The 23,796-nt window shown below is 51.7% G+C and overlaps 8 protein-coding genes across 8 annotated transcripts; 4 read left to right on the top strand and 4 right to left on the bottom strand.

Annotated features, from left to right (window-relative positions):
- Nucleotides 1-24: 24 nt before the first annotated feature.
- pld3 (phospholipase D) lies at nucleotides 25-5,506 on the bottom strand (the record flags this gene model as incomplete). The annotated part of the gene is made up of 5 exons (XM_058478311.1): nucleotides 25-31; nucleotides 100-168; nucleotides 220-2,648; nucleotides 2,695-4,969; nucleotides 5,031-5,506. 5 exons carry the CDS (start codon nucleotides 5,504-5,506, stop codon nucleotides 25-27), a joined length of 5,256 nt encoding a protein of 1,751 aa, XP_058326641.1.
- An 844-nt stretch (nucleotides 5,507-6,350) lies between these two features.
- Nucleotides 6,351-7,552, top strand: N7468_009014 (uncharacterized protein; the record flags this gene model as incomplete). Its single annotated transcript, XM_058478310.1, has 2 exons — nucleotides 6,351-6,762; nucleotides 6,837-7,552. Coding segments are annotated over 2 exons (1,128 nt in total), but the record flags the coding sequence as incomplete, so codon positions are not given.
- Nucleotides 7,553-8,111: 559 nt separating this feature from the next.
- On the bottom strand, nucleotides 8,112-12,366 carry N7468_009013 (Helicase-like DEXD box c2 type; the record flags this gene model as incomplete). The annotated part of the gene is made up of 15 exons (XM_058478309.1): nucleotides 8,112-8,330; nucleotides 8,519-8,618; nucleotides 8,675-8,773; nucleotides 8,879-8,909; nucleotides 8,976-9,064; nucleotides 9,419-9,622; nucleotides 9,700-9,986; nucleotides 10,047-10,217; nucleotides 10,276-10,941; nucleotides 11,000-11,238; nucleotides 11,316-11,637; nucleotides 11,710-11,873; nucleotides 11,960-11,996; nucleotides 12,050-12,096; nucleotides 12,228-12,366. Coding segments are annotated over 15 exons (2,814 nt in total), but the record flags the coding sequence as incomplete, so codon positions are not given.
- A 539-nt stretch (nucleotides 12,367-12,905) lies between these two features.
- Nucleotides 12,906-13,283, bottom strand: N7468_009012 (uncharacterized protein; the record flags this gene model as incomplete). The annotated part of the gene is made up of 1 exon (XM_058478308.1): nucleotides 12,906-13,283. The coding sequence occupies one exon, from the start codon at nucleotides 13,281-13,283 to the stop codon at nucleotides 12,906-12,908; it is 378 nt and encodes a 125-aa protein (XP_058326638.1).
- Nucleotides 13,284-13,529: 246 nt separating this feature from the next.
- N7468_009011 (uncharacterized protein) lies at nucleotides 13,530-17,197 on the top strand (the record flags this gene model as incomplete). Its single annotated transcript, XM_058478307.1, has 12 exons — nucleotides 13,530-14,000; nucleotides 14,054-14,173; nucleotides 14,228-15,008; nucleotides 15,053-15,591; nucleotides 16,011-16,134; nucleotides 16,204-16,230; nucleotides 16,293-16,302; nucleotides 16,358-16,370; nucleotides 16,423-16,465; nucleotides 16,539-16,601; nucleotides 16,676-17,085; nucleotides 17,144-17,197. 12 exons carry the CDS (start codon nucleotides 13,530-13,532, stop codon nucleotides 17,195-17,197), a joined length of 2,655 nt encoding a protein of 884 aa, XP_058326637.1.
- Nucleotides 17,198-17,822: 625 nt separating this feature from the next.
- N7468_009010 (uncharacterized protein) lies at nucleotides 17,823-18,122 on the top strand (the record flags this gene model as incomplete). Its single annotated transcript, XM_058478306.1, has 1 exon — nucleotides 17,823-18,122. The coding sequence occupies one exon, from the start codon at nucleotides 17,823-17,825 to the stop codon at nucleotides 18,120-18,122; it is 300 nt and encodes a 99-aa protein (XP_058326636.1).
- A 360-nt stretch (nucleotides 18,123-18,482) lies between these two features.
- On the top strand, nucleotides 18,483-19,529 carry N7468_009009 (putative spindle poison sensitivity protein Scp3; the record flags this gene model as incomplete). Its single annotated transcript, XM_058478305.1, has 1 exon — nucleotides 18,483-19,529. The coding sequence occupies one exon, from the start codon at nucleotides 18,483-18,485 to the stop codon at nucleotides 19,527-19,529; it is 1,047 nt and encodes a 348-aa protein (XP_058326635.1).
- A 1,035-nt stretch (nucleotides 19,530-20,564) lies between these two features.
- Nucleotides 20,565-23,467, bottom strand: N7468_009008 (putative RSC complex subunit (RSC1); the record flags this gene model as incomplete). The annotated part of the gene is made up of 7 exons (XM_058478304.1): nucleotides 20,565-21,533; nucleotides 21,643-22,074; nucleotides 22,119-22,579; nucleotides 22,636-22,894; nucleotides 22,963-23,031; nucleotides 23,101-23,263; nucleotides 23,325-23,467. 7 exons carry the CDS (start codon nucleotides 23,465-23,467, stop codon nucleotides 20,565-20,567), a joined length of 2,496 nt encoding a protein of 831 aa, XP_058326634.1.
- Between the last annotated feature and the right edge of the window lie 329 nt (nucleotides 23,468-23,796).

Here is a 23,796-nt window from a genome sequence, read left to right as displayed (position 1 = left end):
CCGTCGAGTGCAAGTAGGACGAAATTAATTGCTGATTATGTTAAAACCGATATCAGAAGCCTTGGGGGAGGGAGGGGGGTTTTCTGAGATGGCACTTACTAGATTTCCAGGGGCGAAATTTGATCCAACGCATAGAGCCAATTACCACCCTGTTCCTCTTTCTCGAGCCTGCAGATTCGTTAGCATGAGCCTTATTCACAATCGTAACACTGGACATACCAGTCATAGGGCCACAAGATGAGGTGGCCCTGGGTTTTGTTGAGAAGCTCTTCCGAACGTTGCTTATCCAACATCTCGTCCGCAGCGTGAAATTCGCGTTTGCAGCTAGTTGTAGTTCCGCGGCGGCGACGCCTGCGAGAATGCGATGCATTGAGATTGATCGCCTCGGAGTAGTCAACTTGCACTGAGTTGGAACGGGGTATCTCAATATCAGCCCCGGTGACAGGGTGCCCTTCCTCCTGGCTATTTTCCACTTTGCTCAAGAGATGTGGGTCGGATGCTGCCTTCATGGCGGTTTTCTCATCAATCGAGGATAATGTTTCTTGTTGAGGAGAGTGCGGTCGATCGGAATCGTTCTTGTCAGATGCAGAAAGCTCCTTCTTTTCATCTACAGGTTGTCCGTCCGCTTTAGAGGCCACAAGGGAGACAGGTGAAGCCAAAGAAGTGCCGGTTTGCTTTGGAGGTTGGCTGGTAGTCTTGCTAGTCTGTTGTTGACTTTGCATCTCTGAAAACCGCTCACCATACGCGGCGTACTCCTTGTACTCTTTCCAGTTCTTGACCTCGCTATCTGGCATGCAGCGGAAAACAGACCGATAGATCTTAGTATTCTTTTCAGCCACAGCCTGCCAAGTATCCAAGTAGAACGCGTCGTTTACTGGGTCGCGCATGCAGTCCTTATCAATGAAGATACGTCGCAGGTCGGGGAGCAGCGGGTGCCCAAACCTGGGAGTCTCATGGTTTTCTTTAGACACGAACAGACCTGGGCCAGCAGTCTCTGACTCGCGACTCGAGGGGTCAGATGGAACATGGCCTTGTGGGGTATCAGAGTTATTGTTGGATGCGTTATCATGAGGGGTTTCGGCCAATGCCTCCTTGGCATTCCTGCTGGTCGAGCTGGACTTCTGCGGGATTGAGGGTTTGGGCTGCTGAATAGTACCCTTGCCTTCGGAATAGATCGGGGAAAGGAGGACTTCCCGCCCATTCGAGGTCATCTGCGAATCTCGAGCAACTCCCAGGCCGGCTTTCTCGGCGGCCGCCAGGTGGTCAGCGCCATTGCCATCTACATCTTTTTGATGCTCGGAGTTGTCCGTTACTCGGGGGTCTGTTGTAAGCCGGCGGTTGCTTTTCAGGTTAGGGTTCGCACCCTGTTCCCAGTCAACGTCATGGTTGAAGCTATGCAGTTCCTCCGAGCGGGAAAGGAACTCGTCCTGGATACGATGACGCCGTTCGATCATATCCCTCTCGTCTTGTCGGTCCATCATTGATGACTGCGAGTTGCGCCGCCCTTGGCCACCCGTTGGGTGAGTACCATCCTCATCATCCTGAATCTTGCGGAGTTCTTCCTCTGTCGCAAAGTCGTGTTCCAAAAGCTCATCAACATCGATTCCGAGGTGCTCTCGCATCAGACGCATACGCAGGGTGTGCGGGAATCGACCAACCACATAGGGCTTGCCATCCATGGTGGAAGTGATCGTGTCAGTATCTCGTACCACGGCAGCAACCTCCGAATCGCGAGATCCTAACATGGACCGCTCATTGATGTTTGCCGACCCAATGATAGCGGCTCGGTCGTCGACGACCATGCATTTGGCGTGAATATAGAGCTGCTCAGTGACCAACTGTTTCTGCGGTCCAATCTTGCCCCAGGTACGTAAACTGAAGAATTGAATGTAGTCCTCCGGCTCAATACCCAAGGCTCGAAGTCGGCCGAAAATCGATGTCTCTCCCCGGCAAATACTGCGGTACTGACACTGCATGATGAGACGCACACTGGTGCCACCTTCGCTGTCCACGGTGTTTTGGAACCCTGGCATCAATGGAATGACTATGACAGCACGCCAGGCCTCCCCATTCTTGGCTGCTCGAACAATGCGCTCGACCAATGCATCTCCAATCAAATTCTCAATTTTGCGGCCATCAATCTCACACGTACTGATGAAAAATTGATTCTCGATGTATACAAAGTGCTCGGATTCCTCGATGAGCTTCACATATGCATTCATGATGCTATGCTCAGTAACGTCAGGGGTGCCAGTTGACCACATACTACTGGACCGTAGGATCTGAACCTCACAGGTTCCATCTAAACCTAACGCTTCCAGGTCTGCAGGGTCAAAATCTGGAGGAGGCAGCAGAAAAGGCGTGGGCCGCGTCGGCTTTCGCTGGCGAAGAATGTAATTCCAGCGCTGCACAAAGTGTCGAGTTAGATCTCGCGCGGGCTGGCCCACCACATGCATTGAAATATCATGCCATGGCATTCGAGGCACGACGTTTCGATCATACATCTCCTCGTATGGCTTATCAAGGTCGTAGAAGTCCTGAATTCGAGGATTGGAGTAATCTTTACCCGGCCATAATTGACAATGGTCAGCGTCCTTCGGTAGATCTGTCGTTTCAAACCCAGTAGGCTTATCATCAGTCAACTGATGCTGGGGGGGTGTCCCATCTTCCAAAGCATAGATCGATACCACCGACAAATGCGATTGTGTGATCAATGAGGCACAACTTTTCATGGTGGGCCCAGAAAAACGTATTTTGGCGGAATTGATTTGGGGATCTTTGGACGAAGATGTTGGGGTGAAGTTCCAGAAGAGAGAATTTAGAGTATTCAGAGTCGATTGGAATGGCCGAGTTGATGTTGCGATACATTATGACGAAAATTTTAACACCTTCACGGGCCTTTCTCTGCAGAAGACGATCCAGTCGCCACTTCTGACTGATGGCGGCAGGACGACGCATGTATAGCTCAGGACTCAACCACCAATCGTGGATATAGATGACGTCTTTGGCCTGATTAATCGCTCTTGAGACCACCCACATGTGATCTCGGGCATCGACAAGCCACTGCGCGAAACACTTTTGTCGCACTGGTGCAAAACTATCAAACCGGTTCGGTCGCATCCATGGGGTATTTTGGGCCATGAACCGGATAGAATCTTCAAACTGTTGGAGTTGTCGCTCGTTCCGAGCCAGCAGCTTGAGCTTGCGTTCGGAATTCTCCAAGCGAAGCGTGTGGTGCTGTGGATGTCGGGCAGATTGTTTCGCAGATTTGGCCAGATCCTTCGCCTTCTGATTACGGAGACTCATCTTTTGAGTCTGGATTTTGAATGAGGAGTCGACGAGGAAGACATCATAAATGTTCATCTCCTCTGGGGAGTCCACGCAAACGACATAGCTGTGACGGACAAGGAACCATTTGGGCCAATGGCGTTTCTTGATCAGCGATGGGTTCAAGGCCTTGCGGAAATCCAGACCCTTCGAGGACTGGATGATTAAGAATCCTTCTTTGCCGTGGTAGCTCCCTTCTGCAGCAAGCCGGACCCCTAGGGCAGATAGTTCAAAGAACTTGCATAGTCGATTGCTGTCAGCCCGGAAAATCAAGAAACGAATCATTTTCTGCAGATAAATTTCGAGTTTCTTCCGTTGTCTCTCGGGATAAGGCTCTCTTTTTCCATTTGGAAGACCATCCTGGCCCTCGGGAAGTGCTGCAAGCGAGTCACCATCGCGAGGGCCTGTGAGACTAGACTGTCTGCGACTGGGAGGACCTGAGGGCCGGCGCTGATTTGGCGGTGTTTGCTTTTTCTTCTTTCCTCCAACCCTATCTGTGCCGCTTGCAGCTTCAGTTTCATACGCTCCGTCTTCGTCTTCATCTTCGAATTCGCTCTCCAAGCCTCGAACGCCACGCAAGTAAGGGAAAGCGCTTCTGGGGAAACGAGGCAGGCTAGGGCTATTCTCGCTTGCTCGTAGCTGGATATATTTCTGTGTTCCGAGGTGGAGTTTGTATTTCAAATGAAGATTGGCGAAGTCTCGCAGGGTCCGGAAGATAATCCATTTCATTCGAGTCATGCCACTTCCATATTCAAGCTCGACGCGGAATACCAGGTGGCGATCGCCGGAGTGAGAATCAATGCGGCTATCCGTCACACGAACCTTGAGCTGCTCCAAGAGGATGGGAATTCGTTTGCTTCCGTGTTCGTCACGCTGGAAGAAACTGGCCAGAATAAGAGCGGCTGGGACGGCCGAGGCAAGCTCGGCAAGTAGCTCTGCGGACTTCTTGTTGTCAACAGTGTTGTCCGTCTTGCGACGCTGTCCAATCAATTTGAGGCCTGCTTTGATCTGCCTCCATCGTTGAGCACTGGCGCTGGTACCACGCTCGGCTCGATGACGCCTCCAGGACGTCGTGGGGCCGTCGGTATTTTCTCCAGACGGCCCAGCAAGGCCCGTGAGTCGTCTGAGGTGACTTGGACGAGTCTCGTCTGGAGTTGCTTCCGGCTGGCGCCCCACATATGACAATCCACGAGCTCCTGCCCACGGCCGAACAACGCTTTTCTTTCGGCGATTAAGTCTCTCGCGGCCCTCATCTTCAGAGACTCCTTCTCGTACTTGCGGTGTGAAATCAGTTGTACTCGCCCTCCGCGGGAATATGTTCTGCCGATATGCCTCGAAAGGTGCAAAAGACGAAGAGAAGTGGAAGGATGGTCGCCGTGTGTTTTTGGGGGTCGTAGGAGCAGTACGGTTGCCGTCTTCTTCCTGTTGTTGCCGGCGTCGCAGAATCTTATTCCTCTTCGGGGCGATCCCGTTGCTCTGCACCACTTTCCTCTGCATCGGCATCGATGTCACTTCCCTCTTCTGGCAATGGCGCGGGGAATCGAAATTCCCCTCGTTCCTCGCCGGGTGTCGAGTCGGCCGGGGCAGGGCGGAAATCTGCAACTGTATGTCCGCTTGCAGACCGGGAGTGGGAGGCAAATGACTTTAGCTTGGTCATGAACGATGGCCTGCCTCTTGTCGCCTGTTCACCATCTTCGCCGTACAATGACGGTGGCCTGGATTGTGACAACTCAGCGCCTTCGTTGTCAGTGTCTCGAGGTTGAGTACTCTCCATCCGGGAGGGTTGGGGGAACCCTGGGAGGGACGATTGCTGTCTGTGCCGAGTCATTGAATGCGGTCTATCGTCGGCAGGCATGAATTGTCCGTGGGCATCCTGCGAATGACTGTCCCCGGCCGGACTTTGTTGGGTTGGAGATAGTCGGCTACCGTTGCTCTCTTCGGTGGGCAATCCTACTTCTCTCGACAAGCCTTGGCTCACCGATCCCCTGTCATTTCCCGTAGCTTCCATCTGGTCCTGATTGGCAGGAGCCGGTTGTTTGGTATCGGTGGGGGACGGAAAGGGCGAGCCGAGCTTCGAACTGGTCGAGGTCGATATTGGGTGTAGCCTTTGAGCATGAGCTCCGTCAGGGCTACCACGTGTCTCCTTAAACGCAAAGGAGTCCACTGGAGCGTCAGTCATGCTAGTCTTGAGAAGCGATCGTCAGCTGCAGGTCATTGCGAGCGCGGGTTGCCAAGGAAGGCGTACATGCAGGAGTGATCAAACCCCTTGGATACGCAATGAGCTTATCTCGTCATATCAGTCTTGATGAGTTGAGAGTTCGGTTGGAAGCGTAGCATTGCCTTCGAGTATGTTAAGGAGCACCCAAAGGTCGAATTAGTTTGCAACAGCAGTGGGTCTCGGTGCCCCATCAGAATCCCCCGAGTGGTTTATGGGGGACCCGCCAAGTTAACCAGTAGGCAGTGTACGGAGATCTGGGATCAAAAAAGGGATGCCGAGTTCAGGAGCGGGCCACACGCACTGGAACCCAAGCAAGATAGTACGGATTACAGGCTGCAGGATAATTTGCATTGACACCTGGCAGGGGTGTAGGGTCTTTGTCAATCGCGTTTACTCGTTTGCGTGCTTTTGCCCATTTGGGCGGGATTTTGTGGCCTGACTCTTCCGCTTAGGGGTCGGTCACGTGAGGGACGTTATTTTGTGTATGCCTTCGTCTGTGAGTAGACCAAATATGATTAGATGTTAGAAGTTGAAGCTTGGGCGACTGAGCATTCAACCCCATTGATTTTAAGAATCCTTGATATTGTGTACAATGGGAAGTCGGGGGGGGGGGGGCGATGTCAAGAGCAAACTCAAGTGGGCTTTTCTATTCGGGGGGTTCACGACCCTCGGCTTCTTCGCTCTATAACCGAGTTCTTTGACAAAACACGAAGACATCCCCGCTACAACTATATTTTGTTCTCTTGCCCCTCTCATTTGATATTCGTCTGGTGTCCCGTCCTTGAGACCAAATCAATCTCTCAGGCCTTCAAGCTCCAATCCCTGTGCTTTCCTTTCCTATACGACTATGACGGATCCATTGAAGACGCTGGATGACGGGCGCCAGAAGCCGGCTGCAATATCTCGGAGGATATACGCTATTGCTGGAATATCAGTCACAGTCTACGGTCTGCAGGAGTTACAGACGCAGGCGGAGAATGTAGCCTGTCTTTGGTTGCTGCATCCTAGATTGGCTACCCAAGAACGCATGGCCGACATCGCTGCTTCCAGTATCACTGACTGGAATGGCCGTAACGAAGGCACCTCTTCAAAGAAGGGTTTGATTGCGGTCTCATTCGACCAAAGGAATCATGGCACCCGCATGGTTGATCCTCTGGCAAATGAAGCTTGGCGACAAGGCAATCCACGCCATGCTCAGGATATGTTTTCCATCTTCCGTAAGTTACGTCGATGTTTGCTGCGCGGAGTTCTACTAAATGAAAGACGGGGCTAATCATCTGGTCTGTAACAGAGGGCACTGCCAGGGACACCTCTCTATTGATGGACTATCTTGCTGCCTATGTTTTCCCCAATGGCGAACATACAATCTCAGAGAACCTAGTCCTTGGTGTGTCCCTCGGTGGGCATGCCGCATGGAGCTGCCTCTTGCATGACTCGCGCGTCAGCGCTGGTGTCGTGATAATTGGCTGCCCTGACTATCTCAACCTCATGGTGGACCGTGCGCGATTGTCAAAAATACCTTCCTGGACTAAGACCAACCCTCCCGGCTCGGAGATCATTGGCTCTGAGGCGTTCCCAAATTCATTTGTGGACATTGTCAAGAAATATGACCCCGCTAGTCTTATGCTTAGCCATGTTCCGAATGCCCCGGGCCCTTTGCGAGATGGGACTCTTCCAGAACCAACAGATGCAGAGAAGCAGGAACTTCGATCACTTTTATCACAACGCCTCGCGGGCAAGCGTATTCTGAACCTGTCGGGTGGAATGGACAAGCTTGTTCCCTATCATCGGGGAGAAGCCTTCCTCAGGTGGTTCAAGATGGCAGTGTCATCTGATGGCTGGTTCGGCGATGGTGGTATCACATTTGAGGATATCATTGACCAGAATGCCGGCCATGAAGTGACCCCCAAGATGGCTGAGCAGGCGATCCGTTTTATACGCGAGACTTTAGAAGAGAGTGCCGATAGACAGAACCGTAGAGGCTCCGTACGCGAGTCCAAGATCTAGACACCAGAAGATTATGACTTCGGAGATGATCCCCTAAGTGGACTGATCATAATAGTATGAAAGTTTCTATTTCTGAATTCACAATGATACTAGCTTCTTCATACTAGTACTAGCTGCGCTCTAGCCGTGTGGCCACAAACGTAGGCCTCATGAGCGTATTCCATATGCGTCCTAACCCCTATACTCTATTGGTGAATTCAAGGGACAGAGATACTGGGAAGCCACTTTGGCAAGTAGCAAGTTCGTCGCTCATTGGTCGATTACGATGGCACAGGGAAAAATGTGTGAAAAATCCTCCTTGTGGTATTTGTTTAAACACAATGTGAAATCGTAAGGGCATTCGGAGGTTATGCTATGCGAAACTGCATACACAAAAACCCTTTTTCTTTTCGAACGCTAGAACCGAACCACTTCGGCTCTGAACGAACTTTCTTTTATCGAGTTACAACTGTCTTCCTCAGGAGCAGAAAGACTATGATCCTCCACTCGAGACCGAACACAGCTAGTGCTGCAATTGCCCCGATTCACCCGCCTTCTCCAAAGAACACCAAATAAACGCTTATGCGACCAGCTCAACAACACCACCGGCCTCCTTGATCTTCTGCTCAGCGTCGCGGCTGAAGTAACGGGCACGGACGACAACGGGGATCTGGGGGAGGCGGCCCTTGCCGAGGACCTTGGAGTAGCCGAGCGGGAGAAGATCGATGACGGGGGCGGAGTCGTTCTTTTGGCCGCTCAGATAGGCATCACGCTTCTCGGCGGGAACAAGAGACCAGAGCTGTAAGAGAATCGTCGTTAGTCTGGGTATTGCGTAGGCGTGCAACGTTCCAATCAATCCATATGAACTCCATAGCCCATTTCAACATTCCACAGCTCATCTACGTCCATCCTCATGCGAAATCATATTTCCCTGGACTCCAAATTCTCTCGGATTGTCGATCGAAGAATTTTCGCGGTATAACGTACCTTGTCGAGGTTGATAGTGGGCTTCCAGAACTGCTGCTTGGTCTTGTGGAAGTAGCGCATACCAACCTTACCGAAGTAACCAGGATGGTACTTGTCCAAGCTAGTATGCGTTAGGATGGCTGCTGTGCAAGGGCTGCGAGGAGGCGTTCCACTCACTTGGTTCGGTGGTGGTGCTGACCACCGGCCATACCACGACCACCGGGGGACTTGCGGTGCTTGCCGATACGACCGTAACCCGCGGAGACGTGGCCGCGGCTGAAAGAGTTTGTTAGCGGCTGGAACAGGCGAAGAAGAACGAGGCCATTGGATGTGCGCAACCAGGAGGCCAATATGGAGAAACGGTGAGGGGGCAGTTCTTACGACTTGCGGGTCTTGCTGAGACGAGTAGGCACTGTTTAAGAAAGTGTGTATTAGTATCACGAGAGCATTTCAATTTGTATCGTGAAGGTATTCTTACTTGTCGTGGATGGGGTGTCGACAAGACCGGTTCTGAGGTTTGGCGGTTGAAGGGTCAGTTGAATTTCCCGAAGTTGATGTTGAAATCGGCTGCACCAGCGAAAATTGTGGGACTTAGTCAGCGCATCTTCGGCTCTAGGGCCTGCTGCACCAAAAAGGAAAGGAGGGTGTGCCCTATTTTGCTCCTTCCGCTTATTACCATTCTGCCACCGCCTGAGAGCTGTATCCACCAATTAGAACTACAGTCCATACTCCTGGGTACTACTCTATTTTCTGCTTTCTATGGCAAGTAGACCCTGCTGCGATGAAAATTCTCAATTTTTATTTGCGAAGAACTTTGCTAGACGTTGCACAGTTGACTGAGCTGGACGCGTAGGTGGTGAAGAGACCAGACTCCCTCGAATCCAACCAGGTAACTTGCCTTGAACCCTGGGCGTATCGTACCTGCGGTCAATCATGACAATAGCTGCGTAATCATTTACGTGACGAATTGCTCGTCCAATACATTGGTTGACAGCACGCATGCAGGAGTTTTCGTAGAAGTCCCTACCCGCAGCAGTCGCCTTGCTTTTCCTTTCAGACTCTGAGCCGGTGCATTGCTTGTAAGTCTTTTCTTCGATGTACTTGATCTTGGCTTCCCAGATAGCACTTCGAATGTTGGGGAATGGAAGCCCGATTATCAGCACTCTCGCCCGAGTCGGTCGGAAAAATTGATTCCTTCTGACAGGTTTCCACCGACCACAGAGAGGAGCAAGGCTCCCGACCCTGATTCAACAGCCTGCCTGTATTCCTGCAATAGAGATTCTGTTGTGGTGGCTGCGTCGCGAGATTCATAGAGAATTGTCTTCTTCCGCCCGATCAAATCAAGCGTAGTTTGTCCGTTTCCATTCGCAATGGGCTTTTGCCATACGTCTAGTACCTGGCTTAAGTAGTCATAACTCGGGAAAAAAGCGACGACACCATCAGGAATGATTTGACATAGAGTTGCAATCGTTCGGCCCAAATCCGCGATCTATACTCATAAGGTCAGAAACAAGAAACGATTCGGATGAAGAAATAGAGAAGCGCTTACCATCTTCTCAGACCCTCTTGACTCATAAGTAAAATCAAACTCTGAGCCCATGAGCCCTCGAGTTAAGGACTGCGCAACCAGATTCTGTTCGGGAATGACGTGTCCATAACTAAAGGTTTCAAGGCGTTCAGAGGGTACGTATGAGAAGAGGTGATGAGCATAATCTGACATCTAGAATTGGAGCTTTTAGCAATTCAAGCAATCACAAGTCGGTTCAGTCAGGGCTTACAGGAGACATAGTGCCGCCTGCTAGAATCACAGCACGGGCATCTTCAACAATCTCCCGGAAATGATTGGTGGGGTCGAGAAGAATGTACTTCAATGACACGTTTTCGGGGCTTTTTTGGTAGAAGAGCCTGCCTTCCTCCGAAGGGTTCATCAAAGGAAGCAGGAAGCTTTGGATATGAAATAGAACAGGCACTGTCGTTCGCCTTCGAGGTTGATTGGATTGAACCTGTTCGGACGACTCAACATAGCCGTCTACTTTTCTTGCCAATTTACTTTCCTGTAAGTAGCGGGAGAGTTTGTAGGGGTTGATTTGATCCACTCCCTTGCCCGCCATCAGGTCCGGAAACTGAACAGGGCCTTCTAGGGGCACGTTTCGTAGAGAGATTACCCGCAGATGATCGGATATGGAGCTTACTAGTCGGATGACTTGGGCCACGTAGCTTCGGTTTTTCCCTTTCAACCGGGCCTTGAACTTTCTTGCATAATCGGTCAATTGTGAAATAGCAAGTTGTAATTGAGCCAAGGTAACAGTCACAGAGTGGATTCCCGCAATCGCATCCATGAGATTGTGTGCTTCATCGATGATGACCACATGGTTCTTGACGGATAAGTTGAGAGCCTCACGAGCAGATCGCTGAAGCAACAGCGGGTAGGGAAGCGTCACAATCTGTTCAATGACTGTCAGTCACTGTCTGCTCATGATTTATTGATTCATGGGTACTTACTTCACTGTGCTTGATGACAGAGCGGGTTGCATAATAGGGACATAATCCAACTAGCTTACCTACTTTCCCGATGTCCTCGATGTCCTTCACTGTAGCTAGGGCGTGGTCCCGGAACTGAAGAATGAGAGCTTCGTTATCTTTCGAAGGGAGGAAAGAGCACTTCTTATCCTGGGCCACTCCGGGTTGCTGCAAGTCCAGGCATCGTTCGTTGATTGCAGTACTGTTTTCTAATGCTCGCACTTTGGGATTGATGCATAGATTCTTTCGGGATCCCAGGAAAGATGTTTAATTCGCTCTTCAAGAGTCGGGAGATCACCCTTATCCTCCGAGTCGGGATCGGGGGGTATACTCGAAGGGAATTGCACTCGGCGCAACTCCCCTGCAAACTGGGACAGCTGAGAGTGCGTCCGGGAGCAAAAGAAGATCTTGATGCTATCATCTTCTTCATCATCGACTTGCTTTTGAGTTGATAATTTCCCCTTGAATTGCTCCAGCAAGGCCAGAGTACTAGCCGAGAGGCCGGTCTCTCCTCTACTTGCGGTCTTCTCGTCATTTTCACTGTCGTAGTCGTCGAGGGCATATTGATCTTCTGTTTCTTCCGAGTTCGACTTTGTCTGCCTTTCAGGCTCATCCATGCGCTATGAAAAGAAAAGGAGAAGAGAAGCTCAAGAAAATGACCGCAAATAAACCCATTAGTTGAGGGAACCTACCTGCTTTTTCCGGGGCCGTTCCTGGCTGCCTTCATTTATCATTCGGTATTCCTCTTGCTTGACCTTTGCCAGCCGAGCTTCAAATTCTTGCCTTTTTTCTGTGATTGCACGTCGAGAGTCTCGCTTGGCGTACTCTATCATCCATTCTGGTTCATCATCATCATCTACTCCAACAGTGAGCCGTTATTTTCTCCGGCTGCAACCCACGCCCGATGGAGTGGGAATGGGGGGGCTGAGTTTCGGGACATACACGCGATCTGATTCAATGTTTCTTGGAATTCCTTGCGCTTATGATCACGAAGCCAAGTCAACGACCCGCAGATCAAGCTCAATGATTTACCCTAAATCGATCAGCACTTGAAGGGCGGAGGGTTTCCGAGGATGACCCTGTGGCATCATAGCCTCTAAAATCCTTGGGGGAAATAGTTCGCTCGGTGGAGACATACAGTTCCTAAGCTGCGGTCAGATCGGAAACAGGGGCACAAAAAGAGGATAGCCAGATGGTCCAGCGCGCTTACCAGTGGGAGACTCGAAGACCGCGACTTTGCCATTTTCGAGGCAGGTGTACAGGGCCTGCATAAACTGAAGCTGAATATCATAGGGGGTGAACGGATGGTGAAACTCATTTCGATCCATGACAGGGCCGATCTTCAGCTTCTGGAAGGTGGAAAAAGATAAAAATAACAGCCCGTTAGGTGGAGCCGAGTACCGGGGTTGTGTCCTGTCAGGCCAGGCGGAACAAGGAGAAACAAGCCCCTCTTCAGGGGAAGAGAGGGAGAGATACTTGCGGGTCTTGCAAAACCAATTGGGCCTATTGTTCTTTGGGAACTCCTGGGACAATCCCTCCATTGTACATTGCTGGTAAGGCCTGGGGCTGGCGCCTGGGGCTGTGACAGACAAGGATAGGGCCAGAGTAGGCTGTCAGCACCCAAGACGAGATGCCATAGTTACTACTATTTATAAACCATGTAATTATAATTATGGTCTGCAGGAGGCCCAAATTGCCTCCGCAATAGAACCGGACATAGTAGGGAACACAAGATGCAAATACCAGGTACAGCCAGGAAAGATGCAAACGCGGACCTTATAGGAGGGGAACTACATTGCTGACCAGGATCGCTTTGGTACGTAACGGGCCCCCGGCGGAAATTGTTCTTTCTCACTCCCGTTCAAGCCTTTGGTTGCGCGAGAGAAAATTAAAGTGGGCTGTGGTTCGCCTTTCGAGGCCCCCGCTCCCTCTGATTTATTACCTTTACTCTGCTCTCTTGACCCTTGTTCTCCTCCCCACCCTTCTCCCCCGGACTCTCCTTCTCTATCCCATGCTGCATCCATCCAGCTAAATGACCGACTACCGGATGAACCGACCGCCACAGGGTCGTGGTCAGCCGCGGGTGGGCGCGACTTGGTATCCAGGGGGCCAGGATGACTTCTACATGCCAGAGGTCATCTCCCCCTCCCCTCAAAGGTGCGTTGCCACTTTGGTGCTTCCAGACGCGACCCCGTTCCGTCAAGATGTCAAAGGTACGAGTACTAATCCTCCCTGGCAGAGTGATGCCCGATGTGCCCGAGAACATGCAGGACAATATAGCTCAAATGGAGCATCATGCCAGCGACCCCCGCCATGCCCGGCCCCAGCAGACGCCTTCTCAGCAGTATCGTTCGCAGTCGCAGTATCCCGAGCGGACTTCCTCCGCTCTCCAAGCCCCGCCACAGCAGACTCAGACTCAAGATCATGGAGCGTACGCTCAGTCGGCCACCTACGATAGTATGGACCACCCCAACTTTTTCTCCCTTCCCTGTTCTGCGCAACCCGCCGCCAAATGTGCCCCCCCACCGATGAGCAGCGCGAGGCGAACTTGGATCGCGCCCGAATGGCCGTTTTGTCCACCACCGACCCGGAGATGCAATTGGCCTGGGCTCAAGATGCGCTGGCTTTTGTCGAAGTGGCTGCTCAGAACGAAGCGCGCCTATCCTTGACTCAACCCCCGCGTCCACATACCCCACCGGTGGAGCGCCAGTTGAAAAATGACGCTTTGAACATCGTTGGCTTCTTAGCCGAACAACACCACCCCAAGGCAGAGTTTCTCAAGGGCATGTGGCTGGAATTCGGCAAGTTCAATTATCGCGTCGACAGGAAAGAAGCTTTCCGATGCTATACGCGTGCAGCGGACAAGGGCTACGCTCGCGCAGAATACCGTATTGGTATGCAATTCGAGAGCTCGGGCGAGCCGGAAAAGGCCATCAAGCACTATGAACGAGGTGTCACGATGGGTGACTCTGCATCTTACTATGTAAGCTTTGCTGACATTTGAAGTAAAAATTTTTTTAACCAGTGATCCTTTAGCGTCTGGGTATGATGATTCTCCTCGGCCAGCATGGTCAACGGCAAGACTTCGCAAGAGGACTGGAGTACATTCGTTTGGCCGCACAATCGTGCGATCAGAATGCGCCGCAGGGTGCCTACGTAAGTCTTGGCTTATTAGGTTGGTTAGAACGATGGTCCTAATCTCTTGTCTAGGTCTATGGCATGCTCATTGCCCGAGAGCTACCCCAAGTCAATGTCCCTGAATCTTTCCTGCCAATGGATTACAACATTGCGCGTGTCAATATTGAGAAAGCTGCATACCATGGATTCGCCAAGGCTCAAGTAAAGATGGGTGCCGCATATGAGCTTTGTCAACTCGGTTGCGACTTCAACCCCGCTCTATCCTTGCACTACAACGCACTCGCTGCTCGCCAAGGCGAGCCGGAGGCCGAAATGGCCATCAGCAAATGGTTCCTTTGTGGACACGAAGGAATTTTCGAGAAAAACGATGAGCTTGCTTTCACGTATGCTCAACGTGCCGCCCAGAGCGGTCTTCCTACTGCCGAGTTTGCCCTCGGTTATTTCTATGAAGTGGGGATCTTCGTTGCTGCGGATCTGAAGGAGGCCCGAAGCTGGTACGCGAAGGCAGAAGCTAGCGGTAACAGAGACGCGACAAGTCGGATTGATAGTATCTCTCGTTCCAAGACGCTTTCCCGAAAGGATCACCAGGCAGTCGCAATCAATCGCATCAAGTCAGTTCGGCATGTTGCGCACCAACGAGGCAATTCTTTTGATCCGGCGGGGAGAATCTTGAAATGCCTGACCCTTCACGGCTCACTCTGTCTGATCCGCCCTCGTCTGCTGCTCCTTATCCTGACCGCGCTACTCCGCGCGCTCGTCCTCCAGGCCAGCAGAATTATCAGATGCCTGACCATCGACCAAGCTCCGCATTTGGTGTCAACCCAAATCTTCGCACCAATGGCCCACCTCAACCGTACGGCGGTGGACCTGCTCCTCGGACTGCATCTTACGGTGCAGGCCCCGGCGCCTACCGTCCGGGCCCCGGTAGCGCCCCTAGCAGTGGCCCCGGTACTCCAGTCAGCGCACCACCTGGCCCGATGAGTCCTCAGAATATGATGAGCCCCAATGGAACTCCTCGATTGGATATCGGTTATTCTGCACCTGTGCCGCCGCCTGGTGACCGACGCCGCCCCCCACGACTCGAGGGGGCACCTCCAGACCGAAGACCTGTGCGGACACCTGTGGGTGGGCCCCCTGGCTCTGCTGGTCCTGGCGGTCTTGCCTCACCTCGTACTACGGCGTCTCCTCGGCCAGGTGGCTCTCCGTCTTCTGCCAACTTCCCAAACCAGGGGAACTTTCCTCCACGAACCGAGTCCCGGCAACCATCCAGAGGGTCCGCGGCTTCTTCTGTGGCTTCTGGGCCTTCCGCTACCACCCCTGGGCCAAGACCCCCTGCTCAGCAGCAGCCATCTAAGCCAAGTGCTCCGCCACCCGGAAAAGGACCCAAAACTTTCGAAGAAATGGGAGTTCCGAGTGCTAAAAGCGATAATGATTGTGTAAGTATCTCCCCCTGACCTCAGTCCTTCGTCTCTATATTCGTATGCTAATTGACTTGCTAAGCTGGTGATGTGATACCCTGAACGCCATTTTGGACTACCTCCACCATGGATCTTTGAGCGTCTGTCTTTTTTTATCTGTTTGTCTCTCATCTCGTTCCTGCATATTTCCTATATCCTTTAATCCCGGTTTTTCCAAAAAAAAATTAAGTTCCGTCGTCCGGGAGGCGAACTATGCTGACGTCGCCCCCATCTCCATTTACGCATATTTTGCATTTACGCTCAGGATGTCATGGTTGCCTGGGGCCTTTGGACATATGGTTGTTCGGCTATTTGATTTCTAGATACACAGGACGACCTTTTGAAGGAATCAAACCTATTAGCGAAATTCTGCCGCGTCTGATCGTAACCCACCGTAGACAAATGTGAAGCGCAGCGCCAAATGCGCTCATCTTTCCTCGTTTTTCACATCGTTTTCCTGCCTTTTCAACAACCCCAACATGGTTCGCAAGCCCAAGGCCGATACAGGCGCAGCTTCTGGTGGTAGGCCTTCCCAAAAAAAAAAGAAAAGAAAAACTTCATTTACTCTTTCGGACAACTGACATGGCAAAGACGTGGCACTCGTTCTCGATTACCTACGTGAGTCCTCGCTGTATGACGTTCCTACACTCCACGAATAGGGAGCACTAACACATTGAAAGGTGCTCAAAAGTATGCATTCATCAAGCTTAGTGACTTTCCGGGATCTAACACTTCGTCCGCACAGTCGCCCATTCTCGGTCAATATGCCTGCCGAGTTAAAGGTGCTACTCAAGCTGACAGGATGACTAGGTTATTGAGGTGTCTGCCAATTTGCACAACAAAGTCTCTAAGGGTACGCATTGGTGTAATGCCCATTTTTCTTGTATATGTCTTGCTTGAAGGTGACTGAAACTTTTTGTCTTCAGCAAAAGCTACGAAGGCGCTTCAGCAACTACACGAGGAGGGCCAGATCGGAGGACGGACTAATGGTAGGTGATAGATGTCATATCATGTGTTCCACACCCGAGATCATGACGAGAGTTACGTTAATCTTCAAAAACAGGGAAGCAAGCGGTCTATCATGCTTTGCAGGATGCGGCACGAAGCGTGACCCCCCAAGTCCTTTCTACAATGAATCAGGAAATAGAGAAGCTTCGAACTGAGCTCGCTGATCTCAAGACCAGTGAAAGAAAAGCCCGGATGGCTTTAGCGGTCTTCGAGGCTAACCCACGACTTTCCAATCTGCAGGAGGATATCCAGCGCTTGGAGCAGGAACGAAATGGAATCCGAGAGCACTTAGCTATTTTGCACGACGATAACGAAGTACACCTATCCCCAGAAGAGCGAGAAAGACTCGAACGGGAATGGGAATACTGGCAAAGTCATGCCACCAGCCGCCGTCGCATGTGCCGGGATCTATGGGGCAGGTGCACCGAAGTACTACCAGAGGGAACAAGCGAGAGAGAGCTTTGGGTATGTAGTCTCCGTCCCTCAGGAATCCCTGCTAACATGGCTTGCAAGGAATCGCTAGGGCTTGAAGGGCCGCTCCAATGAGGGGCTGGCGGGTGTTGACGCTACAGCGTGAGGATGATCCCCCCTCGTCTCCACCCAGTCATATCATTTGACGAGCGCGATTTGCGGCTCGGTCTGAGCGGAGCTGGGGAGCTTTGTGCATCGCGATATGGACTAGGGGCCGGGTTACAAGGGCCAAAATATGATAACTTCCCGAGAAATGATGGGTGAGGGATACTGCAAGGAAGCTGCTTGTTCAACGTATCCTACTAGTTTAATTTTCTTATTCGTGTTGGGGGATCAGGCTAGACTGGTCACCTAAGGCATAGGAATGGAGGCAAACTCCGGAAGGCGAACCAAGCCAAATCAGATGAACAGCGCATATGCACACGCGGAACCAACGAGAGCTAAGGTCGACAGTGATTCCTCTGATCATGAGCACTATCTGCCCCCTGTTTCCATCTTTTATGCTGTCCAGCCCAACTAGAAGCTCTTGGATTCGATTGAGCGTGCGCTCATACATTTCGGGTTCCGATCTGACCGCCTGCTCCCCATTCTCTTCCCCTCTCTCGCCCCGACCCCTCCAAATCTTCCATCCGTGTTGGCGATGCTGTCAGCCTCTCGCCCTCCTGCATCTCGTCCCAGTCGTTCTGATATGAGAGGTCGCGCACCTCTCCCGGTGCCCTCTGGGCTGCCAAATGGTCAAAACAACCAGAATGGCCATGCTCGAAATCCCTCAGGCCTGGATATGGCCCGCAGCCCACCTAACCCTAGCAACAAGAGTACGCATTCTCCCCCGTCAAATTGGATCAGCTGCTGTTCTGTATGGATTCATCCTTTCTAACTCGATGGTAGACACGAAGCACGTTCCCTGTAAATTCTTCCGCCAGGGTGCTTGCCAGGCCGGCCCCGCTTGTCCATTCCTGCACTCGACTGATGCAGCGGTCGAATATACTCCCTGCAAATACTTCACCAAGGTAGGAGAAGCGCTGCGATGACGATCGCTCGATCCGCTTGCATTACCGAAGGCTCCGACGCTGACATGGATTTATTTTTTCTTCGCCGCTATTAGGGCAACTGCAAGTTCGGCGCAAAATGTGCACTAGCCCACATCTTACCCGATGGACGGAGAGTAAATCGACCGAGTGGTGGTGGCATGGGCATGGGCAGTGGCAGTCATTTGAACCTTGGTGGCCGAGTCAATCCGCAGGCTTACGTGAATCAAGATTCAGCCTTGACCAACTCGGTGCTGTCTCAGCAGCGCATGAACGGTCATGAGCCCCGATACCCTTCGCAGTCGGAGGATGTCCCAGGAGTAGTACATGGACAGCAACCGCCTTATGACATTCCGACAATCGATGCGGGGTTGGCTTCTGACGCTGGCTCGAAGTATGGGTCCCCCCATCGACGATGTGCGTTTTCCCATGTCACCCAGCAATAATCACTTGACGGCACTTGACGCTCCACTCCCGGCATCATTCGACAGCCAGGGTATCTCGCATGTGGCTCGATACGGTCCTGTGGCTGCTTCAATGCCATCGAAATTTGGATTGGAATCCCCGCCCGCCCACCGACCCGGTCCAACAGACATGTTCCGCAACCTCCGTGATGTCAGCTATTCAGACCTGCGCAAACAATCGTCCAACATCGGTTCTTCTCCTCCAGCTCCTGAGGATACTATTGGGCCTCGATTCTTGCACTCTTCACGGCCCGTAAAACCCCGCATGCTATCCGCCAGTGTTCCCCGCCCAACTGGTCTTGATGATTGGGATGAGAATTTCCCTATGGAGGAAGACTATCTCCCTGTCAACTTGCACGATGATGTCCTCACTCCACAGGAAAAGCTTCGTCGCCTCTCTCGAACGGATCATGATCTCGGAAGTAGCCATCGCGACTTCAGCGGCCTCGGTATGAGCAGCAGCTTTTCCAAGAATGGATCACCTCTCGCCTCAAGTCCATCGCGTTTTGGCGCATTGTTTGCCAAGCAACGTCAAAAGAAGGAGGAGGATGCCATTGGTTCCTCTTTCCATCACATTGGCTCACCGCTGCGTGAATCGTCCTTGAATCCTCTGGGAAGCCCGAGTCTAGGTCCCATCGGTAGTAGCCGGGCTTCTCACGATGGCTCGCCGTTTGTATCTAGCCCTGGAAGACAATCTTCTATGTCCATGATCTCTGAGCAACTGGGTGGCATGTCTCTCTACCCAGGTTCTACTCGACCACCCACGGTCCCAGGCCGCCTAGATCGAACCATCTCCTCCCCAAACACTACGAGCAAAATTGATAGCAAGATTGAGGAAGAAGATGCTAATGACCTGGTCTTTTCCATGGAGGAAGAGGAGGGCCACAAGCGCAACAGTTCGTCCTGGAACTCCGAGGAGACGAAGGAAAGCTCCAATGACGCATAAAAATGCTACTTACTTTCATGATCACGACACTGGCCTGATGCTTATACCTTTCGGTCTGAGCATGCTTATGGCAAGGCCAACACAAAACACAAAACGGGGGGAACAACGGAGTTTCACTTGGCACAGCAGCATAACGGAGCGTCATAGAAATTAAACCACGGGCAAAAACAGAAAAACGAAAAGTACAACACCGATCCCCGAATCATCACGTCAGCTTATCCGTCTACGCCTTTCCTTTGTCGGCATCGAGAATTCAGCACTTCGGAAACTGCTGTAGGCAGAGATGGTTCATCCGCTTCTGATCTTGAAAGACTGCATACCGCTGTGTCGTCTTCTGCACGTTATTGGTCGCCGAAGTTCCTCTTCTCAATCCTTCTTGGGGTCTCCTCGGACCCTGGGTTCGTCCTTTCTCTCTCTCTCTTGAATCATCTAGAGAAATCTCATCCTGCTTCCCATTTGTCCTCTGTGAGAGGAGGCTCTTGCCAAACTGGACGTTTCCCTTTCTCGATTCCTTTCCCCAACCCATCTTCTGTATTAATCCCTTCACCTTCTATGAGGTCCTTTACCCCGTCCCGACTCGCAGGGGAGTTGAGTTTGAGGTCTTTTTTCTCGTTGGTCCTCGCGCACTTGATTCATGAGTCAATGACGTACGGTCCTGGTGTTTTTGGCTATACTTTCGTGTTGACGTTTTATCTTCCCAATCTCCTGGCCGTCCAGATGTATAAACAGGAGATCTGCAAATAAGCCCCATGCCTGTGAAGTTCTTCAAGCTACCCGCCAGTTTCTACTTTCATTGTCAATAGTGTAAAACCATGTTTGTTGATCCAACAATTCATTGAGCTTGATATTAGACACATCGACGCTCGGCATCCACCTAATAGTACAAGTCTTAACCTTAACGCCCCTGAACTGCCTGGCCCCATGAATAGCCCCCCTCTCCTCAAACCAAAATACGCCACAAGGTAAACCCATCATAGTACTGCTTGAGAAATGAACGAAATGGAAAAGACAGCTCGGAAGCAAAACAATTGAGTCCTAGCGACCCTCAACTGAGCTATCTCCCAGGTACACTGCACTGCCTTTCAAGTTGACGAACCCTTCTGGATGGGACTGTGCCTGGATCTGTTCAGTCTGCTGTTTCGCCAACTGATCGTTCAAGATTCGGTTCGCGCGAACCTGGTCATCCGCAGAGCGAGAATGACCCGCACCTTCCAGGGGGAATATGTCATAAAGCTCTTCGGTTCCTGCAACGACTTGCTTCACCATGCACTCGACAGCTCGAGGGACAAGTGCCTGGATTCGGGAAGCAAGCTCTATCTCTTCATCGACTCGGCGGCGCTTTTCTTCTTCCAGTTGCCGGGCCTCTTCTTCTTCGCGCTTTCGCTTTCTTTCAGCAACTTTCTTCTGACGGTCCTCTCTTCTAGCAAGATATTTGAGAGAATGAGTCAGCTGTGGTTGAACTGGAAGAATGAGATCCAAAGGAGGGGTCGAGAAGAACAAAACATGTCCTTTGTCGTCACAGTGGAATTGACGCCGGATATCGGCAGGGATTGCGAGATTCGCGGCATCACTGAGATGAAATACTTCCACTGTGCGTGGTGCGTTGGGGTTATAGACAGGAGCTGCAGTCTGAAGACGATTAGGAGTGTAAGAACCATATTGTGATGCCGCGGTTGCTGGATAAGACTGTGGAGCCGGTGAGGTCTGGTATGCGGTGGTTGGAGTCTGCTGCATGAAGTTGCTTGGCCGGCGCTGAGCTTGGTACATTTGCGTATTCATGGGGGTCTGGAAGGTTGTCTGCGGCACTGGAGCCGGAGATACCTGGGATACCGATGCAGTCGCCATGGGGGCTTGGGTTTGAGCTGCCACTGCATTGCTCGAGGTAGCCAAAGGAACTGTCGGGAGAGGCTGGTTGATAGATGGACGAGGGGTGGCAGATGTCATGGTGGACGGTGGCAGAGTTGGAGGCGGCGGAGATGGAGTGGGTTCAGGTGGCGGGGATTCCTATACAAGAGTTAAGAATTAGAATCGCGACACCGATAGGAGAAGGGGATGAAGGGGATGCGGGTGACAAGGTCGCCCGAGTCCGGACAACCCAGTGGGGAGAACTTACATTCTCATCGCGTGGGCGGCGATGTACCGCGCCTACCACAGGGGGTGCATTGTCAGCTCCCCATGTTGGCCGTGGAAGATCATCGGTCTCCTTTGCATCCTCCTTCAGCAGGTGCTTGATCGGACTAGGATGTTTTCTGATTTTACGGGGCACGTCAAAAAGATCCATTTCATAGTCTTTCTCTCGCACCTCATCTGGCAAGCAGCTTGCCCATGTCTTGATTTTGTTGAGCTTGTGTTTCTCTTCGTTATAGCGAGCCTCACAGACATAGATCTCCTTGCCTGGAGGAAGGTCGCGCGGACGGCCTCTGCTGTAGCGAGTAAAGAACATCACAAAGCAACGATCAACAATTTCATCAATGCGGTGGTCACGGTATTGACCTGTCTTGACCACCTCATTAGGATAAAAGTGCTTCTCAAAGTGGTGGACAGTCTGCTCCGGTCGGTAGTACCAGCATGCATTGATCCATTGCTCACGCTCGGAGTCTTCCCAGGTCCGGTAGATTTGAGCAACGATAGGTTTGGTGACATCGTTGGGGTTTTGAATGTGAACCCAATCGCCAACCTTCCAGAGCTCATTTCGATGCAATATCCCATCTGGCAGGGAAAACGCCCATCCTCCATGAGGTATTCGCTATCAGGCTTCTTCTTCTCCTGCTCGGCCAGTTTTCGTGCCTCCGTCTGCAGATCCACGGCATCTTTGTAGATCTGGCTCTCGGACTGATTGTAAGCTTTGGCATTTTCGAACATCAGGTCCAAGTCTCGCATGAAGTGGTCGACTGAATTGTACTTCTTGCGCTTCGACTTGCGCTTGATGATATCGATAGCGATGGGCTCTTTGATTTCCATGTAATAATCCGGATAGGCAGATTTGTCAGGAAGACGTTCAAAGTGCACGACCTTCAAATGACCGCCTGGACCTTTGAACTTTCGTAGTCCTTTTAGGATCGTTTTGATGCGAGTTTCCATCGGCGTATCGACCCGCGGGGGCGACCGCGCTTTTTACGGAGGTCTGGCTCTTGCTTCCCATCTCTCCCACCGCGCTTGGATCCTGGTTTAGGGCCTGGTTTCTTCCTTCGGCGTCCTTCATCGTCTGAATCTTCTTCCTCTTCTTCCTCTTCGTCCTCATCCTCGTCTTCTTCGTCGGGGACAGGATCGGCCTCAGGGATCTCGCCGAGGTCAGGGAACTCCGCTTCCTCGGCGCTGATTACCCCATTATCAACGAGCTTCTTCAGCTCCTGATGGAAAACATCCTGCGTACAAGATACTAGTCAGCGAAAATCGCAGGTTCCCACCCCTGGGGTATAATTGTTTCCCTTACCTTAATCACGAGTGCATCTTCGTATGCTTGTGACTTTGGCCTGTTGTATGTCTGCGCGTTGTGGGGGATCTAAAGGGCAGCACGCGCAATTGTTAGTATCGATGATGACTCGATAATGCAGGAGATGATATCGCATACCAAAGCGCAGTCGCGCACAAAGTCCTTAAACTGCCTATACTCTCGCTTGTTGATGCGCTGCTTCAGAATGCTAAGCGCCATGGGTTCTTTGATAATGTCATAATAATCCGGCACGACGCGCTTGTTCACACTGCGATGGAAAAGTCGCGAAGGGTCATGGCCACTACAGCACAGTCAGCGACCTTTTTCATGTATAAGAGGTTGTATTCCACGCGTTAGCTTACTCTGGCTCGCGAAAATCGTAAATGGCCATGATGACATCCATCATAGCCCTCCATTGCTCCTCAGATACGGCGCCATCATTCTCGATGGAGGTCACCGGGTCCTCGGGCTGGGGCTGTGACTGGCCCCTATCTGATTGATCCATTGCGCACCGCTTGGAGTATTGGGTCAATGTCCGAAAAGATGAGTTAGGATGGGACTGGTTGCGTAGGGTGCAGGGACTCGCTTTTGCGCAACGCTGAGTCAGCGGTACTGTGACCTGCTGGTTACAATACAGTACGTCCTGTAACCTGATGCCTGGCAAGACAGGCACAAAATATCTGAGATCGAGGGACTGAATTCTCGCATTCCGGAACCAATTCAATGCATCCCCACGGAACTACCTCCACAGCATGGACCATTCTCGTCAGTATGGGATGTTGAATCCTCAAAGTTTCCATATCTGTACTTGCCGAACAAAAAGTGGGGTGGGAG

The sequence above is a fragment of the Penicillium chermesinum genome, assembly GCF_028974085.1.
Source record: "Penicillium chermesinum strain IBT 19713 chromosome Unknown utg000007l:1.0-2695246.0:1.0-2697696.0, whole genome shotgun sequence".
Taxonomy (NCBI): Eukaryota; Fungi; Ascomycota; class Eurotiomycetes; order Eurotiales; family Aspergillaceae; genus Penicillium; species Penicillium chermesinum.
Note: the sequence above shows the minus strand (reverse complement) of the source record. Positions and strands in the feature narration are given on the sequence as shown.